General features: G+C 41.7%; 1 protein-coding gene across 1 annotated transcript in view; it reads right to left on the bottom strand.

The window, feature by feature from the left end:
• LOC135201156 (general transcription factor 3C polypeptide 1-like) overlaps window positions 1–22,500 on the bottom strand; it is a gene marked incomplete in the record, with an annotated part of 923,347 nt that overhangs the window by 35,400 nt on the left and 865,447 nt on the right. The window contains 1 exon segment of the mRNA XM_064230032.1: window positions 20,490–20,585. Within this exon segment, the coding sequence (XP_064086102.1) occupies window positions 20,490–20,585 (96 nt within the window).

Here is a 22,500-nt window from a genome sequence, read left to right as displayed (position 1 = left end):
AGGGTGATGCCCCTGCTATCATGAGCTTTTGTCTGGGCTGCAATTTTCCTTCCAAACTGGAGATGAGAAGACACCCACAGATCAACTCACAGAGCCAGGAGAAACAGAGTACTCAGAGAACTCCTTCCTTGACTCTATTAGTACTAACAAAAGAGTTGACATGCAAAGCTGAAATGTCAAGTACTGCAGCACTCAAACAGAACTCAGTAGTACATATCTTGCAGGTCACTACTGAAAATTCCTTCAGTAAGAATAACAAGAAAGATTCTAACTAATGTGACCACCAGTTCTGAATCTTGTTACAAAATTCAGGGATATTCCATACAAACAGTCCATCCTGCCAAGTGCCATACATATGAGCACCAAGATGACTTGCCTATACCTACACCAATGTCAGGGCTAAATGTGACACAGTCCCTGGGTCCAGGCCTATGTCTGACCACCCTTGAAAAGGCTTGTACAGGCTATGAGTCAAACTCCAAAAGGTGAGAATTATGACCTTCTGGGGTTCGAATCCCCAAAAGAGAAGCTGTCATAGCTTCTCGGGAGAACAAAAGATCTTCCTCAAAAAGGATAGATCTACTCCATAATCAAACCCTGGTCTTAGGCTGACCATGCCTTCCAAAAGCTGGGTCTGAAAGAAGCTTTCATGGCAAAGGAGATGAGGAAAAACACTACCTCCTACTGAAAAGCAGCTGACCAGAGAGATACCCTGTCACTAACTCCAGTACATAATTGGAGATGATCCTAACCTTGTAGACAGCTGGTCAAGGAACTAAAATATCCAAGAATGTCTATGAAAAGCAAAGAAAGAACCCTGACATTGGGAGAGAGGCTGAAAATAATCCAGGCATTGAGTGGCAGAACTCTCAATGACCAAAGATACGAAACTACAAGTATTAGATGGATTCAAAGTTTAACAGAGAGAAATATCTTTTAGAACCTCCAACAACAGAGCTAGCAGGTCCAGATACTACTCGGCATGGACACATGGGAAGTCTTAAATTTTACCAGAGAAAATTTAAGATTTCCCATGTGTCCATGCCAAGTAGTATCTGGACCTGCTAGCTCTGTTGTTGGAGGTTCTAAGAGATATTTCTCTCTATTAAAATTTGAATCCATCTAGTACATACTAAGAGGTGAAAAGGCGATAAAGACATATGGTTCAAGATTACCTTCCAGTAAAGAAGCCTTCTCCCTTTTCAAACCAAAGGAAGCATGGAAAAGAAAGAAACCCTGGAGCTACCTACTGTGGCAATACATAGCCAGGTGTAAGCTCAGGACCTGGAAGTCTAACAACTTCTTCGCCATACAGGTGTTTAAGGACCACACCTCCAGCTACCTGTCTCTGAAGGTAAAGCTGGAGTTGAAAGGTATCTGGACATCAGCCACAAAGTAAGACTTGTCACTCTGAGCAATACCCAGGTGTGCATCCAACCCTTCAATGGATGCATCAGATCACAAAAGCATCCCTGGGGAAAGAACCTCAACGCACTCCCCTGTAGTTCCCATTGTCCTGCCATAGCCTAAATTCCTTGAAGAGACATTATTGAGACCATACATCATGAGAGGTGACAAAGCTGCCCTCAGAACCCGCCTCTACAAAGACATCAGAAAAACTAAAGAACAGTGACATTGTCCCTGATACATCAGGAATTTGCATGCAACCACCCCAAGTTGGCTGATGCAAGAAAACTAAGGAAAAGCTCTAGTTGCTGCAGTAAATCTGAAACCCAGGTGCTTGCTCTTTTAGTCCCTTGAAAAGAGTCACTCTCCCTTAACTTCTAGTGCCAATCTTCAGCATCACATACACCTCTACCAAGGGTGAGGTTCTGCTGCAAGCCAAGAAGGTGAGGTAATGGATTGAAAAGGTAAGAGATGTTGGGGACCCAAAAGAGACAGCCACTCTCATACCAACAGCAGCTGCAGGAAATGAATGCTGCTCTTGCATTTCCACTTTTCTTCTCCTTACCGCCCTTCCGAATATGGAAGAGTGATCAAAGGTCAGATGAAACTCCAATCAGAGATGAGGTCTGAGAAAATCCACAGGAAATAATGGGCCCAGGAGTCTATAGGATACTGCCTGGCAAAGACAGGTACTGTTAGTCAACTGCACTAACCTAGCCACAACCTCCACTTCAGTTCAAAAGGATTTAAGTTGACCGCAGAGCCAGACCAATGATCAGAGCCAAAATTTGCTCAGGGACTCAAGACAATACTATCCTATCCCCTATACATGCAAAAACAATTCACAGGCAATTGTCCGATGGGCCAAGTAGTTGATAAAGGCTAGCCCCAGACATAAGCCTTTCAAATGTAGCCTCCTCCTTCAGGTTACCTCTCCTACAATATATGCCACATTTAATACAGCAAAGAATCAAAGATTCCACGCAAAAACCACCTCAAACATGGATGGTATATAACTCTAAGTCGTTACCTTTGCATAGGAGAGACAAGGATAGATTCCTTGCATGACGATAGTCTAGCGTGAGACTAAAAGAAGGCTAAGAGAGGAAGATTTAAGTTTGCTTGTGGTATCAGTTTGTCGCAACCAAGATAAAGAGTTCTCCTTTTGATGAGTCAATACAGGAAGAAGCTCATTATGCTCGATTAAAACTAAGTGGATTCCATGTGCAGATGCAAGTGAAATCATATGGCTCAAAACACCACTAGCATGTCATGACCAAGACAAGTACACTAGAGCCTAAGATCTCTCGATGACAGGGAGATAATGCCCAGGTGCTTCCCCCAGGGATTCCAACCAAGCTTGATGGCCTCTAGAAAAAGCAGCCTCTGCACCCCAGTATCTAAATCCCAGTGTACAAGACCCTTGGATCCATACCAGGAGCTAAAAACATAAGATGCCCCTCATGTAGGAGAAGGCCTATCAAAAGGTTCTACAGGATTGTTTCACATTTGGGTGTATAAACCATTCAGTTTTAAGACCAAAATGTAACTCGAGAAAAGGCACAGAAGCAAGCATGAAAATTTCTTTCCTAACCCTGATACTTGGCGCCAGCTCCTGCTTCTCACAAACCTCTAAAGAAATAGGGAAAAGGGGAACAGCCCCTGACGCCCTTGCCCCACTAGTAGTGGCAGTGAAAAAGGCAGTGAGTGATTGTCAAACTAAATGACAACAAATACAGGTTGTGGCTTACATGCTTACAAAAACATTGGCAAGGGCTACCAATGATTGTACCAAACCTTCCAAGAAGACAATACTTCTACATGAGAGAAAAGAAGGAAGGGGGAATCACCCCATATTAAGTCAGGATGACATGACCACACAGGCCCTGCCACTTACTTGGACCCTTGCAAATCAAGGATCCTGTGCCTGCAGTATGGGTACCCTGGCTAGCTAGGCCAGACTGGAACCAAGGAACCTCAGTTAGTGGTTCCATCCACGCATGGAGCATGTGAGGCAGTAGGAGGTCCCAGACTGGTGGTTCAAAATCCTTGACCAGACTTGTCAGCTCGAGTAGTGGTTACACCTGAGCATGGAGCACAGGTAATGGCGGGGGGTCCATACCAGCAGTCTGAGAATCTTAACCAAACCAGTAGCCCAGGAAGATAGCCCTAAGGTAATAGTTGCACAGATGCAAAACAATGAGTGCAATGCTGGAAGCCTAGAAGACTTCCTATGTGAAGAGTCTGGCATGGTAGCTTTCATCTTCCTCTAATCAAAAGTATCAAAAAAGGAAGGTTAGAGGCTATGGAAAAATCCTTCTCTTACAGGCCTCGCAGTCTGTTCGGGATGCTGCTCTCTCCACCCTTAAGATATGGGTGGGTGGCTTCAGGCGCAACGTGGGGAAAGCCAAGCCATACATCCTTTCACAAGAAATGGCTACCTTAATCTTTCCCGCTAGGAAGAGTACTGGATACGTGGACCCCAAGGTTGCAGCCCCTATCATAGCCTCTATTCAAGAAGCAGTGGGTCAGCAGTCTGAGGAGGGCTTCGCCACAGGAAGTGCCAGAGGAAGTGCCTGCTCCGGATATGGAGGGAGAGCCCATGACAGTAGACACCATGGGCTATGGTAAGGGTGTTAATGAGGAAAGTCTTGTAACTGCTCCAGGTCTTTCCTTGAGCGCATCTGGAACTTCTTCTCCTTCTTCTTCTACTTCCTTCCAAGGGTTCACCAGGGGATTACCTCCTTCTAGATCAAAATCCCTCTCGGCGATTCCTGAAGGAAAAGGCAAGCTTCACTCTAAACTAATGCCAAAGGCAAAGTCCATTCCCAGAAAATCATATGATAGCCAACCTTACAAAGCTCCGGCTCACCATCCCGGAGCAGAAAAACTCAAGACAAAAGTCCCTAATAAAGTCTTTGGAGTCAAAGTCTCAAAAGGGGAAGTCTTACCCTCCCTCTTCAGACCCCGTACTGTCAACCTCTAAGGGTCAGATACCTCATAAGGTACTTAACCCTCTTACGCCGGAGCGGTAAATAAAAAATTATCTCCCGTGTGCCGGAGGTGTTTAGGAGTGAGCGCAGAAGCGGAAAAAGTATTTTTTTCAAAAAATCACAGCGCGCTTAGTTTTCAAGATTAAGAGTTCATTTTTGGCTCCTTTTTTGTCATTGCCTGAAGTTTACTATGCAACCATCAGAAATGAAAAAATTATCAATATCATACATAAATAATGCGATATATGATAGCGCAAAAACGAAATTTCATATATAATTGTATTCAAATCGCGCTGTGCGCAAAACGGTTAAAGGTAACAAGTTACTTTTTTTTTTCATTGTAATGTACACTAAATTGCGATCATTTCGGCATATAACACATTGTAAAACGATAAAAGCAACACAGAGAAAATATTATCACAAAATAATGCATGAATTCGTAACGCACGGACGTAAACAAATATTTTTTTCAAAAATTCACCATAAATCTAAATATTGTCCTAGAGACTTCCAATTTCTTTCAAAACGAAGACAAATGATTGAACATTACTATACTGTAAGAGTATTAGCTTACAATTGCAGTTTTCGACCATATCTGACGAGTTAAATTTGACAGAATGTCGAATTTTTTTATATATATATTTTTTATATGCAATTATTTCGGAAATAAGAAAAGCTACAACCTTCAAATATTTTTCGTTTTATTCTTCATGAAATTGCGCACATTTTCATATATAAAACTCTATGAAATGCCCAATATGAAACGGAGCAAATATTCCGAGAATGGGACGTACGTATTTCGGAGATTTGTGGCGGAGAATCCGCGCGCGGAGGGAAGGAAAGATTTTTTTTTAAATTCACCATAAATCTAAATATTTTGCTAGAGACTTCGAATTTGTTTCAAAATGAAGATAAATGACTGAATATTACTAGACTGTAAGAGTTTTAGCTTACAATTGCGTTTTTCGACCATTTCGGTAGAGTCAAAGTTGACCGAACGTGGTTTTTTTTCTATTTATCGTGATTTATATGCAAATATTTCAAAAATGAGAAAAGCTACAACCTTCAATTATTTTTTGTTGTATTCACATGAAATTGCGCACATTTTCATATATAAAACTTTATGTAACGGTGTAAGCAGGTTGAGACATACTCGGGACCAGTTGATTCCTTTAATGTACAAGAGTTGATTACAGATCAAGGGATGAGCGGGAACTGACTTGTGTCAGTCCTTTCCTGAACCCCGTGCAAAGAGATACACATAACAGGGAAAACATATCGTACCTCAAATGGAACATTCCTACACCTCCCCTTTAAGATCAAAGCTCCCCATTCAAAGCAAACATAGTATATTTAAAACATAAGTATAGATTTCTCCTTTTAGTTGCAAAAATAATAAAACTGGTAAAGGTAGTAACATATGAAGCAAAGGGAATTCAGCTATGATAAAGATAGTCCTTCGGACACAGCGCTGGAACATACATAAATGGTAAACATGACAAGAGGAACACTTATTAAACATAACTAAAATGAATTACTCTGTAATATAATCATCGTGCCATTACGGAGGACGACGTACCCTAGTGCTACTTCTCTCCTGGGTGGGTACTGGGCCAGCCTCTCCCGAGGCGGTGGGAGTAGGTTCTCCCTCAGGTGGTGTGGGTGGTAGGGATCTCAAATGCTTGCGATTTCTTGTCGAAATTCTTCCGCTCCCGTCTAACCTTATGCGAATATTGGCGGTATCTATTCTTTTCAATAACACCCCGCTTCTATTCCAGGCTCGTGTAGTCACATCCTGGATAGCTACCCTCTCCCCTATTTGTAGGGGGGAAAGATCCTTGGCTTTCTCATTATACTTGGATGATATTCGTTGCTCAACAACGCTTCTTTCCCTCTCTCTTGCGGACAAGGTTTCCGACCAATGCTCGGTGACGAAATGATAACTTTTTAACATTGGCACCGAATCTCGAAGTTGGCGACCCATGGCCAGCTGTGCAGGAGACTTATCTATACCACGTAATGGTGTATTTCTATACTGCAATATCGCCTGAGCTACCTTGTCATTGTCTAGCCCTCCATCAGGTAGAGTATTGCCCATTAATGTTCGTTTGGCGGTGCACACAGCAGCTTCTGCCCGCCCGTTGGACTGGGGGTAGTGAGCAGACGACACTCTCATAGATACCCCCCACTTACCAAAGAAATGTCTCATTTCCATGCTCGTTAGATTCGTGCCCTCGTCCACTGATATTTCTTCAGGTGCTCCCCACTGCATAAAATATCTTCTAAAAACTGGGATCAATCTCGCGGATGTAGTTCCGTTAGCGAAGAAATAAATTTCCATCCATCCAGTCAGTCGATCGGCATAGACCATATACTGCCTCCCTGCTACTTGAAATAAATCTGCAACAGTTCTCTGAAACGGATATTCGGGAGGGGGAGTGTATATAATACTTTCCCTTTGTTGCGAAGGTGCCGCAACGTTACAATCATGACACTGTGCCCTATAATTTGCCAAGTCACCCTCAATCCCAGGCCAATAAACCGCCTGTCGTGCTCTTCTGATCATGGAGTCAGTTGATTGATGACCTGAATGTAAATTGGTTGCAATGCGTAAACGTAGTGCCTCCGGAACTACCAGACGAACATGCCCCTCGTCATATGCATATGTGACTAATCCTTCAATGACACTCAGTCTATCACGTACATTGAAAAAAGGTTTTAGGCAGGGCTCCACTTGAGACCTTGACGACGGCCAACCCCCTTCGCTGACACGTCACTGCAATAGTAAATAATCAGGATCATTCTCTGCTTCCCCCCTCATGGTAGCCCAGTCCATAGTAATGACGTCATCCGCCAGCGATGACGTCATGGAGGCAATACAAACTTCGTTCATAAGTTCCTCCTCTTCTTCGTCTTTGACGGTAGTTTCACTGCGAATCACTGGGTATCTTGATAACGTATCGGCTGCCGAATTCTTCTTCCCCGGCAAATATCTTATGGTAAAACTATATTGCATAGTTTTCTCCTTCAACCTTAGTAGTCTCGGGTTTGCAATGTCTTTTAGGCTCCTATCCCCAAAGAGTTTTACCAAAGGTCTATGGTCCCGTGATTAAAATGAAATTCGGGCATCCCAATAAAAACAATCTCGATTTCCTAAGGCACCATACTACTGCAGCCGCTTCCCCCTCAATGACGGCATAGCCGGCCTCCGCCTTCGTCAGGTGCCTGCTGCCACATAATGCCAGTTTCCATCCCCCCTTACAACAAAAAGGGGCATTGAGATCCTCGCAATTGCAATATTGTTGCAATATAACAAATCCCATTCCTTCTCTGCACCAATCGGTAACAACAGCAGTGCGCCTTGTCTTATCATAATATGTCAGTCCGTCGCCCAACATCTTGCAAATGCTGTCCCGGGCTGCAACAAAACTGTTTTGAAGGCGTTGGTCCCAATAAACTTTCCGATGGGGGATTTCTTGAGAAGATCCCTGAATGGTTCCATTACCGGTGCTACAGCCACGAAAGGTGCAATTTGGTTCACAAGTCCAAACCAAGATCTTATATCCGTGATAGTTGGGCTTGCAGGCATGGGGAAGTTCCTAATGGCACTCATACGCTCATTAGAAGGTCTATAATTATCCCAATCAAGTTCGTACCCCACAAACTCTACCTGTCTTTGACAAAATCGGAATTTATCCGGATTCAGCGTAATACCATTATCTTCACATAATTGCAAAAAATCACAAGTATGCCAAAAGGCTCCCTCAACACTGTTGTCATATAACAACACGTCATCTATGCACTTGTACTTTCTGTGTACATCAATAATGACGTCATCGAACCTTTTCGTGTATGCATCGGGGGTCGCGCAATGACCCATAGGTGTTCGACAATACTGGTATCTCCCCCATGGTGTAATAAACGTTGTCAACTGTCGGCTCTCCTCATCTAATAGCACCTGGTGGAATCCGGCATAGGCATCAACTGCAGTCTTATATGTACGAAGTGGCACACCCGAGACCATGTCAAAAGGAGCACATGTGTGATGCGTTTCTCGTTTGCAATTCTTATTCAGCTCTTGATAGTCCACGGTCCTCCGTGGTTTACCATTTTTCTTTGCTACTACTACCATCCTCGCACACCAGTCTGTAGCTGTACCAGCAGGGACCTCCCTAATTACTCCTAATTTGACATCTTCGTCGAGCTGAGCCTTAACATCGGCCTCCCAATGCTTAGGAACTGGTATAGGTGTATGACACGCATAGGGGGTGGCACCTTCCCTCAGGTGAATGTGGTGAGGGGCTCCTTTCATCATCGGCAGAGGGTTTCTTGAAACGTTGAACGTAGTCTTCGCAAAACGTTGCAGTAGCCAGTCCCTCAGCCTAGGGACATTCTCCTCCGTGGCAGCGTATGGCATCTCGCGCTGACGACCACCACCCCCTACCCGTGTGCGAACGTTTTCTTCAGGCGTTTGGCGGGGGTTAGTCGACGCAGAGGGTTTCCGAGTGACGTCATTCACGGTAGCGACAGTATGATGGGGAAACTTTGTATGCACTAGACCTAGTGATTTACACACTCCTAAAGACATATAAAAACGGGTAGCACCTTGCACAACGATAACACTAGTGCTCACTGATTTATCACCCAATTCTATTAGCATATCAACAGACCCATATATTCTCAATGACTTCTCCCCTGCGTGATTTACAATGACATTACACCGAGAGAGATTAGGTACCTTCAAACCCAATTTTGGTAACAAATCTACCCCTACTATACACACTTCTGCCCCTGTGTCTGGAACAGCCTCAACAACAACACACTCACATGAAAACTCATGCTTAACCTTTATTTTCACCATCGGCAGTTTCCCCACTGCCGCACATAGGCCTGCCTGGCGATTGTCCGCAGGTGGATAGGCAACAGTGCATTGACTGTAACAGACGCGTCCACAATAGGCGCCGTTTTGGCGGGCTGTTGCCCCCCTTGACGACAGAATTTAGCAAAGTGCCCCACAATACCACACTGAAAACAGTTAACATTATCAGCAGGACATTTTCCCTGCCAATGAGAACGACCACCACACTTTTTACACCTGGTATCTGACTTACTGTTACCAGTAGGTTTCGAGCTACTACGGCCACGGCCGTGTCCCTTGTCACTATTATTAGACCTATAGCTAGCAATAATTTTACTTTCACCTTCTAACCCACTTTCAACTAGGCCTAAGCCTATCTCATCCCCTTTTACCAAACTAGCTACGTTTGCCCTTCCACGAGCGCTAATACTATCCTTTTCTGCGGATTCATAAATTTCACATTTACGTAACAATTTCTGCACAGTATTGAAAACCTCATGATCCTGTAGGATCTCTTGCTTAAGTCTCACATTGCTTAAACCACTTGTTATCCGCTGAACTAACACAAAATCATTCAGATCAGCTCGACAATGGGGACACTTAAACCCACAATCTAAGGCCAATTGTTGGCACCTATGCACAAAAGATTTCGCGGTTTCTTGATCGCCTTGTTGCGCTGAGAAAAACTTGTCCCATGCCACTGCCTTATTCACAGACTTCGTCGTGATCTCCTCCAGTCTGTCAAATGCCTCAGAGGCCGTTAATGAGTTCCACTGAACCTCTGAGTGCATTGCATCTATAGCCATCCTTAACTTCTCATCGCAGTTTAACCGGATACTGATAAGTGCATTCTCTCCTGAGACGTTTCCTAAGGCCAGCCAATCACTCATAGAGCGACACCATTCTCGAAAACTGCTTTGTGTCATCTCATAGCTACACTTCTCAGGGCACATCGCCCTAACACCTGCCGAGGCTGAACCATGTGGTCTTCCTTGTGCCATGAGGCCAACCAAAGCCTGTAACAAGTCCTGTCCCTCTTGGTGCCGGCGTGCCGGTGTTGCATTCCTGCTTGCAGGGCCCCTGGGGGAACGTCTTGCTGTGCCCCTGGGTGTGTTGTGATGGCCTCGTCTCAGCATCTTGTAGGTCCTGCTTTGGAACGAGAATCACTGCGCCATGTAAGCAGGTTGAGACATACTCGGGACCAGTTGATTCCTTTAATGTACAAGAGTTGATTACAGATCAAGGGATGAGCGGGAACTGACTTGTGTCAGTCCTTTCCTGAACCCCGTGCAAAGAGATACACATAACAGGGAAAACATATCGTACCTCAAATGGAACATTCCTACATACGGCTAATTTTAAAATGGTGCAAACATTACCACAATCGCATGTATGATTTTTTTCAGAAGAGTTACCGCGCGAACGTAAGGAAAAAGTTTTTTCATAAATTCACCATAAATCGAAATATTGTGCTAGAGACTTCCAATTAGTTGCAAAATTAAGGTAAATGATTGAATATTACTAGAATATAAGCGTTTTAGCTTACAATTGTGTTTTTCGACCATTTCGGTAGAGTCAAAGTTGACCGAAGGTTGAAATTTTGGCAATTATCGTTATTTATATGAAAATATCTCAAAACTGATAAAAGCTACAATCATGAGTATTTTATTGTTGTATTCTACATAAAAATGCACACATTTTCATATATAATACTTCATGTAACGGCTAATTTACAATGGTACAAAAATTATGTCAAAGTGACGAAATAATTTCCGAGATGTGTCACAGATACTTTTTAGTGTGGCAAGAAAGAAATTAGCGCTTGCGCGCCTGCGTAACGATTGTAAACAAAACAACACCTTGATCCGTGAACTCGCAGCATCCCCCAAGGCGCGTGATTCAAAAGTTTTAGCCTGGTAGGCCTATAAGTATTTTTCCGCAAATTTAAAAAAAAAACTTTTGTAAGTCGACGTAAAATACGTCCAGTCGGCACACGGGAGACAAAAAATGTTGACGTAAAATACGTCCAGTCAGCGTAAGAGGGCTAAGGAGAAGGCGGAGTCCTCCTCCTTTGACCCAGATTTGTTCACCACGAATATAATGCAACAGGTCGGCAATTTAGGCAACCTGGTTAACACCAGGTTTGAAGAGATCCTAAAAAGGTTAGGTACCCAGGAGTCCATAGTTGCTGGGCTTCAGCAGGGTGTCTCGGAAATGTTGCATCCCAGCCAGTTAGCCCCAGGTCAGGTTATGCCCGACAGCTCCACTCTTCCTCCTTTCCATCCGAGTAATCCTTGGAGAGTGGCTAACTACGCGCCTTTCGTAAACGGAATGCTGTCGATCGAGGGCTGCAGAACTCAAAGGCTTGAGGACTTCGAGTTCTACCCGCCAGGGTTACAGGCCCGTTTCATCGGCTATGTCCGTCTTACGGAACCTGCCTTAGTCAGGGAGGACAAGGTCCCGAAGGAGACAGTCATCCTATCTCGGGACAAAGCCCAACAGGCTTGGGTTCGCAGTTTTGATGAGTGGAACTCTGTAAACACTAAGGTCACGGCCTTCAGGAGTCCGTTTACAATGTTTACTACAGATGAAGAGAACCCGATACCGTTCACAACTAAGGTGGCAAAACTCACTCTGCAGGCTGTATTGAGAGATGAACCTATGCCACAAATCAGGGAGACGGACCCTACATCCTTGTTGCTTCCGGGTGGTGATGACCTGTGGGTAGATCTGCCGGCAACCTTCTCAGTGGGGAAGCTTAAACCGGACTGTGCCATCACCTTGTTTAGTGAACGGCTACCTAGGCTCTCTGAAGCTTTGATCCAAACGGAGTTCGATCCTAGGACATGGCTTGCTAGGTCTCTTAATGCTCTAGTCATGACAGAAACAGCAGCTCTTGAGTATGCGCAAGAACCGCTGTTCAAGGTCATTGCGAAGGCGCTATTGCTTAGCATGCAATGTGATCTTTACGATTTTGCCGTGGCTAGAAGGAACTACAGGAAGCATGTTCTAGCCGAATCGACAATCAGGCATGAGCCAAATAAACTACTTGCTTCGTCCATTTGGGGTGCTGACCTCTTTCTGGCCTCTGTTGTCAATGAAGTGCAACACGAGGCTGCACGCCTGAACCAAAGCCTAAGAGTTCGCTGGGGAATAGTCTATAAAAGGAAATCGGAGTCTTCGTCTTCGAGTTCCAAACCTAAGAAGAAGCCTAGGAAATTCCAGCCTTTCCAGGCTCCTCAGCAACAGGCTTTGGTCCAAGCTGTCCCAGTTACACAACCTTCTACCTCTAAGGCCCAGCCCCAGCAGCAGTTTGTTCTGCTGACGCAACCTCAACAGCAGCAACCTTCGGCCTCCTTTGCTGTCTCCCCGGCTTTTAATCCGACCTATGAAAACCAGGCATTTCAGGCCTTCAATAGGTTCAGTAGGGGTGGCAGAGCTAGAGGCTCCTTTCGTCAACGAGCCGGGGGAAGAGCAACTGGTCGTGGCAGAGCTGCAAGGGGAGGGCGTGGAGCACGTCCGTCAGCAACCCAATGAGGTCTCGCAGGTAGAAGGGAGGCTGTACCACTTTCGTCGTCGTTGGGGGTTCAGCAATTGGGCACAAAGCATCGTATCCAGAGGCCTAGGCTGGAGTTGGATCGAAAGTCCACTCCACCCAACACCTGCTATCAGGAGCAAACACCAGAGTTGGTGGAATACTCTCAGGACCTCCTTCAAAAAGGAGCAGTGTCAAAGACAAAGTATTTAAAATTTCAAGGACGCTTGTTCAGCGTGCCAAAGAAAGGCTCGGACAAGAGAAGAGTGATCTTAGACTTGTCCCATCTAAACTTATTCATTCGTTGCGAAAAGTTCAAGATGCTGACCATCTCTCAGGTGCGGACCTTACTTCCCGGTAGGGCCGTCACCACCTCTATAGATCTTACAGACGCCTACTATCATGTCCCGATAGCACGGCACTTCCGTCCGTTTCTAGGCTTCAAGTTAGGCAACCAAGCCTTCTCTTTCTCTTCGGGCTCAACATAGCCCCCAGGATTTTTACAAAGCTGGTCACAGGGTATCATGGTAGTAGCCTATCTGGACAATTGGCTCGTGTGGGCCTCAAGCATTGCAAAATACCGCAAGGCTACAAACAAAGTGATCCGTTTCCTCGAACATCTAGGATTCACGATAAACAGGACGAAGTCCCGCCTGACTCCGGAGTCCCGGTTTCAGTGGCTGGGCATCCAGTGGGACTTGGTTTCACATACTCTTTCAATCCCTCCGGCGAAGAGGAAAGAGATAGCCAAGGCAACCAGACAGTTTCTGAAATGCAAACAGATGTCCTGGAGAAGCCAAGAAAGGATCTTGGGTTCTCTCCAATTTGCTTCAGTGACGGACGTCCTGTTAAAAGCCAAACTAAAGGACATAAATTGAGTTTGGCGTTCCAAAGCCAACCAGAGGTTCCGGGCAGGCTGGCCCCCATCCCGGCAATTCTGCGCAAACGTCTCCGCCCTTGGGCGGAGGCGAAGAATTTAGTGAAGAAGATCCGGCTGCAATTTCCCCCACCGGCCCTAGTGATTCACATAGATGCGTCACTAACAGGTTGGGGAGGATACTCACAACACAAGAAGGTACAAGGGACTTGGTCCCTTCAATTCCGTCAGCTTCATATCAATGTCCTGGAAGCTATGGCAGCGTTCCTCACCCTAAGAAAGCTTCGTCCAGCCAAGAAATTGCATATCAAGCTGGTGCTCGACAGTGCAGTAGTGGTGCACTGCATAAACAGGGGAGGTTCAAAATCAAGTCACGTAAACCACGTGATGATAGCGATCTTCTCTCTTGCAGCCAAGAACAAGTGGCATCTATCGGCCACTCACCTAGCAGGGATTCAGAACGTGGTAGCCAACGCGCTTTCGCGCTCAGTCCCACTGGAGTCAGAATGGTCTCTGGACAAGAAGTCGTTCAGTTGGGTGTGACACCTAGTGCCAGGGCTCCAGGTGGATCTGTTTGCCACAGAGTCAAATCACAAGCTTCTTTGTTATGTGGCCCCCAACCTGGACCCTCTGGCTTATGCCACGTACGCGTTGGCTACGGATTGGAATCAATGGGAAAAGATATATCTGTTTCCTCTGGTGAACCTTCTCTTGAAGGTTCTGCACAAGCTGAGGTCGTTTGCAGGCCAGGTGGCTCTCATAGCCCCCAACTGGCCAAAGGGCAATTGGTTCCCCCTTATTCTGGAATTGGGTCTCCGTCCTCATCGGATTCCGAACCCCAGGCTGTCACAGCAGGTGCAAACGAAGACTGTGTTCGATTCCTCAGGTCTTCACAGAACCCTAACTTTATGGCTTCATGAAGTTTGCTGCGCAGCGGGATGTGGATATAGATCCTCAGAACATCCTTTTCTTGGAATCAGATAAACGAGAATCGGCCCTTCACCAATATGATTCGGCGGTTAAGAAACTGGCTGTGTTCCTGAACGAGTCTAATGTTCGTACCATGACCACAAATCTAGCTATCACCTTTTTCAGGTATTTATTTGAACAAGGTTTGGCAGCTAGTACAATAACCACGACAAAATCAGCCTTGAAAAAGATTTTCCAATTCGGGTTTAACATTAATTTAACAGATTCATACTTTACTTCAATCCCCAGGGCTTGCGCCAGGCTTAGGCCTGTGGAGAGGCCAATGGCAGTGTCATGGTTCTTAAACGATGTCCTTAAGTTGGCATCGGATATTGACAATTCATTGTGTGACTATCAGTCTCTGTTAAGGAAAACTCTATTCCTAATCAGTTTAGCTTCAGGAGCTAGGATTTCAGAATTATCAGCTTTATCTAGGGACCCAGGTCATATAGAATTTCTATCATCAGGGGAGGTGCTACTTTCTCCAGATCACAGGTTTCTTGCAAAAAATGAGGACCCTTTTAGACAGTGGGCTCCATGGAAAATCATGCCGCTTCCACAGGACCCATCCCTTTGCCCTGTACAAACATTAAAGGATTTCTTACAAAGAACATCTCTGAAATCCGAATGCCCTCTTTTCATTAGAGATAAAGGTGGCACCATCTCTCTTTAAGCCATAAGGCAAAAAATTTTATATTTTACCAAGAAAGTCAACCCATAGTCATTTCCACGGGTACATGACATTAGGGCTATAGCTACATCAATCAATTTCTTCCAGCATTTGAAATTTGAGGATCTGAAGAAGTACACTGGCTGGAAATCACCCTCAGTATTCAAACACCATTATCTTGAGTCTTTGGAAGCCCTTAAGTACCCGGCGGTAGCTGTGGGAAACACAGTTTCGCCTGCTCCGGTCGGCAGTAGTAGTCAGTAGTTATCTTATCTCCTTCTGCCCTCCTTCCAGCCTCATTAACATTTTTACCTGAGCCCCAGTAGCGTAATTGTAGTACTGGGCCAATATATATTATATTTGTACATGTGTAGTTCATAAGTGTCTTATTTCATCTTATTTCATTCTGTGTATGTCATTGTATTGCTTAATGTTATGTCTTATTTTTAAGTTTACTACCTTTTCGTTAAAGTTTGTATATTTTGTATATGAGAGTTTATTATAGTGACATAACGTTCACTGCTTTTCATTTGCCACCCTTTTGTATTTATTATGTGTTCTTATATATTCTAAGTTTGGTGTTTTCTCTGGTACTATTTCACGGAGCGACACGGCCGAGCTGAGAAAAGGGATTTTGACGTAGGAAAAATCTATTTCTGGGCGAGGGGGTCGTGTCGCCCAGTGAAATCCCACCCTTATCTTTCATCCCCCCACTTTTTGGCACCAAGCTTGGGTGCTATCTGCAGGTATGACGTCACAGCCGCTAGCTACACGTAGCAGATAGTGAGCCGTAGGTCGGCTCCCCTATCCTGAAGGGTTTTTGATGTAGAAGAGGCTAATTGGAGAGGGTCCCATGGTAGTGGTTTTCACTCGCCCCAGGAACCATACCGACACCTTTTAATAAAGGTGAGCGAGCCAGAATATTCTGGCATGTCCAATTTAGCAGTTCTCTGGTATTATAACAATATTTTACCTTAGAAATAGTTCTAAAGGAACCTATTTCACTGGGCAACACCGCTCCCTCGCCCAGAAATAGATTTTTCCTACGTCAAAATCCCTTTTTCATATTTTTGTATACATTGTAACATGTTTTCATATGATCTATTTCTTACTGTAGTTTTGTGTACCGTCTTTTGTCATAGGAAAATTACTGATTTGATTTTTTTATTGTGAACTGCCTTCTGTCACATAACTGAGAGACAAGAACTATGTTCTTTGTTCCTATTATCAATGTGAAATCCAAATGTATCTGAATGTTTATGAATTTTGTAGAAATAAGTATGTCTCTATTACATGAGTATAAGTGTAAAGGAACCACAACTACTCAAGAATGACACACTTATGTTATTTAGTTTTATTTTTCTATTATACTGTTTAAACTATTTCTGTATTAAGTAGCGATATTATTTTGTTTGATTTCTCTATGATACTGCTTAAACTATTTCTGTATTAAGTAGTCAAGAAGCTACAAAGAAGAGTTGGAGGGAGTTTTGTGGTGTTTCTGATAAAGATGCTTGCATCTAAATGAAAGTTGTCACTTTGACACTTATTATCATCATTATACGAGAATGTGTGCATAATTGTATAGTGTATGGGCATGATATCATTCAAAATTGTATTGTCACACATCAATAGTTAATTCACTAAATTTAATAAATATGTATGTTCAAATTCTAGAATATCTCTTTAATTTTTTATTTATCTTAGTTTTTTGTGTTGATGTGAACTTTGTAAGTCAGTTCTGTATTTGCATTAATTGTGCAACTTATCTCCTTTTCCCCAACAAAACCCAAATGGAGAGAAAAAAGAGCAGCTTCTCAGCTAATTTTTTGGAACTGATTTGTTATCTTGTGTCATATTATGACGTGTGTGCATTAGAAAGGGAGATTACCCTTATTCTTTGAACTTTGCAACTTTTTTTGAGTGCCTATAAATTTGTAACCCCTTTTTGAGTAATTAATTTTCATTTATCATATAATTACCCATTTGATATGTTTAACCTTCAGTTATTAAATTAATTTTAAGTCAATATTTAACCTTTAGTTAATAAATTAATTTTAAGTCAAAATTCAAAAAATTTCAGTATCCGTCCATTCTATTTAATTTTCCTGTGATCCCAATTTCATGAATGGTGAATATAACTACCCATTTGATATGTTTAACCATTAGTTATTAACTTAATAACTAATGATATGTTTAACCATTAGTTATTAACTTAATTTTAAGTCAAAATTCAACAAGGGCATTTAAGTATCCCTCCATTTTGTTTAATTTTCCTGTGATCCCAATTTAGAGAATGGTGAATATAACTTGATCTAATGAATTTTCCAAGTGTTCAAAGTTACGTAAATAGCTTACGGCAACAAGGTGACATATAGCGAGTCCTCTAAGCTCTGAAAATCAGCCAATGGGTAATCATAAGATTTTGAGAGAGAGAGAGAGAGAGAGAGAGAGAGAGACGGATGGGAGGAGGGGAGAGAGAGAGAGAGACGAAGGGGAAGGAGGAGGAGACTTGAGAGAGCGAGAGAGAGAGAGAGAGAGAGAGAGAGAGAGAGAGAGAGAGAGAGACTATTAACTCTCATCATATCTTTCAGCAACTTATGATCTGAGTCTATAGGGATTGCTCAGTGAGTGGAAGTACTATTCATTTATAACATGTGTTATCATTGTTAGTACTGAATTGGGTCGTATGATATCTCCCCATAATTTAAAACCATAAAAGGGAGCATGGTGTTCTTGGTACAAAAGACTTTTAGCAGTTTTTTACCACATAACAACATTAAGCATAGTCTACTTTGTCCATACAACCACTTTTTCTGTACAACACAGCAGTGCGCAATTATATGAATCAGATGGAGGCACTGGTGCTGCCTCTGAATATGGAGTGTAAGTCCAAACAAATGTGATGGAAAAGATGATTTTGATGACAACTCTGAACTATGCTAACTTTTATCAGTTACATGGATTGAATGTAATACTTTCGTGAGTTACAGTAAACATCAAGACTTCAATGGAATAAGATATCAGAAGGGCACAGAAATGAAGTGTGAGAGTGAATATTCGTCTATTACTTAGTAGGTTAGTGGTATGTATCTCCTTCAAGTCTTTGACAGTTTTTCACTAGCACACAAACTTGTTGTCCATGTTTGCCAGTAATGGGGTGTTTGGGAGAGTACAGTAAAATGGGAGAGTATAGTAACACATGCTAAGTCATCAGTAACCACTACCTTGCTTTCCTTGCCACATGGGTAGAAAATGTATGTAGTGTGTTCAGTCTCTTGGACAGTGCACAAAGAGAAATGAATTCCCCTTTGACATCCTGCTTAACAGCAACCTTAAAAGTTTTAACCTTTAAAAGTCTTCCTCTATTCTCAATTCAACTTGGCAATGGCCAGGTATATCTGAATAGTCTCCCAACTTCATTAACTACAAGACCTTTGTTAAGATTGAGAGCACTTTATATCACATTGTCCTACTAAGTTTTCCTTTATTATACTAATTTCAGATATTCTAGGATATACTTACATCATTTTCTGTATCATTTTCACCTGGAGAGGCTGAATGATATTCGTGTACAGAACAATAGAAAGTTAACAAGTGCTGGGGAAGCCACACAATGAAGAATTACTGGTCTAAGCTACCAGTTATTGCAAAGGACTTTTCTTGTAAGCCTTCTGACTATACTTGCTCATCATAAAATGGGAAGTTTAGTATTCTCTGAATATGAAAATATGAAATTTTTTATATATCTAACACATCAATATGCTCACTAAATACCAAAATTATGAAAAGGAAAATTAGCCCTTTGTAGCACGAGTAATACATCAACATACAGCACCCCAGACCAGCAAAACTTTAAGGTCAGCTAATTTAAGAAAAAACATATCAATAGAAAGAGGAAGATATGCAAATGGACACAGTGTAAGAGAAAAATTCTAAAAAAATTTCCCTACCTTCATGAGAAATTGAAAATTACTATGTGGAACCTCTACATACAAAAGTCCATACTAATGCAAAGACAAGGATTTTTTTGCTTCTGTGTACTAAAATAATTCAGGTTGCGAAAGGGTGTATGTACTGTAAACCTAAATTCACCTGGGGCGCCGAGAACAATTTTAAAACTCGCGCGTCGCTAACCAAATAGACTCATCACCATTGGTACCTGATACTAGTCACTGCCATAAGATCCTGCTCCCCTATTGGTCAGCATCTCTCCCATCAACCCTCTACGTAAAGGCGTCCTTCGATCATTTCGTCGCATCAGCGTTATCGTATGCACATGGAATTCATTTGTTCCCATAGATTTCATTTCTTAACGTAAATTCGTGTTAGTGATTTCGCTTTCTATGTAGTAAGTTACTTTATGGTGTTGTGTGTGAACTTAATTAACTTATGTTATTAGCCATGGGTCCCAAGAATGTTGCTGAAGTTCACGGAAAGAAGAGGATGCTTTCTATGGAGACGAAGATGGAGATAATTAAAAAGTATGAAGCTGGCATGCGGTTGAGTGTGATCGCTAAGGAATACGGCCAAAATCCGTCAACGATAGGCCCCATCCTTAAGCAGAAGGAAGCCACCAAAGCAGTTACACCTTCCAAGGGCATGACTATTTTGTCCAACAAGAGGAGCCACATGCATGATGAGATGGAGAGGCTGCTTCTTGTCATAAAACGAATATGTCGTTAAGTGAGGAGTACCTGTACTATCGTAAGAGATAAAAAACTACAACCAACAGTAACCCCTTGATGTATTTATGAGCAAATTTCCGAAAAGACATTATGTGAGGCAGAGAGGCACTACATCCTCCTTTGAAGTCAAGATTCCAACTAACTCTCTCATGAGCTGCCCAAATGATTTTAGCCATTCTAAAAGTTGTCAATAGTAAATTTATGGGCTATAGAAGTAATGGCACCTCTTTCCTGACTGGTTCCCTCAAATCAACTGAAGAGATGAAGACAACAAATAAAGACAGAATGACATTATGAGGAGGTATTCTCTAGTAATGAATACTTAACACAAAGGAAGACCTAAGACTTATTTTTCTTATTTCTTTGCTCAGGAAGCACAGTATCAGAGAGCATACTAAGAGTAAAATGAGAATTTTATACTCTGTATGATTACAAGAATAAAATGAGAGACAGAGAGACAGAGAATATGCACTTATTGCAATAACAACTTACCCTTTTTACTTTCATTCCGGTTAAAAATGCGCTGTGATGTACGTGAAGTTTTCTGCACATCTTCCTTTTTGTTTCCGGTACTTGATGCATTGGATTCTGAAACTTTGATTAACTCTGAATTAGCATCAACAGACCTGTAAGTGTATATATAAGATAATATATATAATCTATATATATATATATTATAATATATATATATATCAATTAATTAATATATAATATATATAGATATATATATATATATATATATATATATATATATATATATATATTAACTATATATATATATTATATATATATATATATATATATATATATATATGTATATAGATCCATATATACTTATATCATATATAAAATATATATATATATCTATATATATATATATATGTGTGTATATATATATACATATATGATGATTATAATCACTTTAACACGTGATTCATTTATCACACATATCCACAGGTGAAAAATAAGAGACAGGGTGTAGGTCCTGACCGGTTTCGGCTTTATTTTCAAGCCATTGACAAAGGACTGATACATAGTATTAGAATTCACGAGTATATATACTACAAAGACAGTACTGACGAACATACACACAACAGTTTGAGACTGCAGATCCACCCACAGGCAGGTGTCAAGGTAGGAGTGGCTTTCAAAAATCATTAGGCTAAAATTTACAATAAATTCTCAAGGGATACTACCGCTTAGGGTACAAGTCCACACCTGACAGGTGTCAGGGAGGCGGGGTTGAACATCTCATTACCACTACTGCCCCCTTTACTGTGTTTACAAATATAATAATCCTATTTTTCATATATCTCTACAGCCAACCTTAAAATTTAAACAGTTTACAAATTTCTTTTGATATTAAAGGATCAAGTTTATACATTCCTTGACTGATGTTCATATTATTGTTGTAACTTTCTTTTATAAAACTAGATTCAATGATATTCCTTTCCAATGCATTATTAGAACTCACCAGCTTTTTTGCCCCTTCCCAGTTTAATAGCCATGGATTGTTCTCACTAACATGTACAAATATCCACTATTTCCCTGTGCATATCTCACACATTGTTTATGTTGTTCTATTCTTTTTTCCAGTGCTTTCCCCGTTTGACCAATGTAAAAGTTGTCACAAGACTTACACGGGATTTTATATACACATCCTTTAGCATTGTCGGGGGAGTTCTTAATAAGTACCTGTTTCATTGTTTTATTGTTTTTAAAAACTACATTGACACCAAAATTCTTCAGGAGATGTGGGATATCTTTCATATTACTATTATAAGGTAGTACAAGCAAATTTTTGTTGTTGTAAGGTTCTTTTTGATTTTGATACATGGTCTTTTCTGCCGCTTTTAATGCATTGTTTAGTACATTATCTGGATATTTCAGTTTCTTGCCTGTATTCTGAATCTTATCTATTTCCTCATCTATATATTCTGGCTACATACCCGTAGTGCTCTTAAAAACATAGAAGCAAACACTGATCTTTTAACTTCCTTATTGTTTTGTCCAGAATAGAAATGTACATAGGAAGAAATATTAGTAGGTTTTCTGTAAACACTATACTTAAACCCACTACTATTTCTTCGTATGAGGACATCCAAAAAGGGTAGGCATTCATCTTTTTCTATTTCCATAGTAAATTTAATTGATGGTACTAATTGATTTAACCTGGCAAAAAAGTTATTTACATCTTCATTCCCTGGCCATACACAAATTATGTCGTCAAACATATCTAAACCAAGGTACATTGCGTGGAATTATATTATTTAAAATTTTCTTTTCAAAAAAATTCCATATATAAATTACTTAGGCACTGGGACAGAGGGTTTCCCATTGCCATACCAAAATTTTGTGAGTAGAATTTTCCGTTGAATTCAAATTTACAGTCTTTAACACATAATTTTATTAGTTCAATTAAGGTGCTTTTAGAAAATGGAATATCCAGTTGTTTGTTTTCTAATAATGGAAAGATTCTCTGCAGGAATATTGTTATTTGAAT

The sequence above is a fragment of the Macrobrachium nipponense genome, chromosome 28 (assembly GCF_015104395.2).
Source record: "Macrobrachium nipponense isolate FS-2020 chromosome 28, ASM1510439v2, whole genome shotgun sequence".
In the NCBI taxonomy this organism is placed as follows: Eukaryota; Metazoa; Arthropoda; class Malacostraca; order Decapoda; family Palaemonidae; genus Macrobrachium; species Macrobrachium nipponense.
The sequence above is the reverse complement of the archived record's forward strand: the minus strand, read 5'-3'. Positions and strand labels throughout refer to the sequence as shown.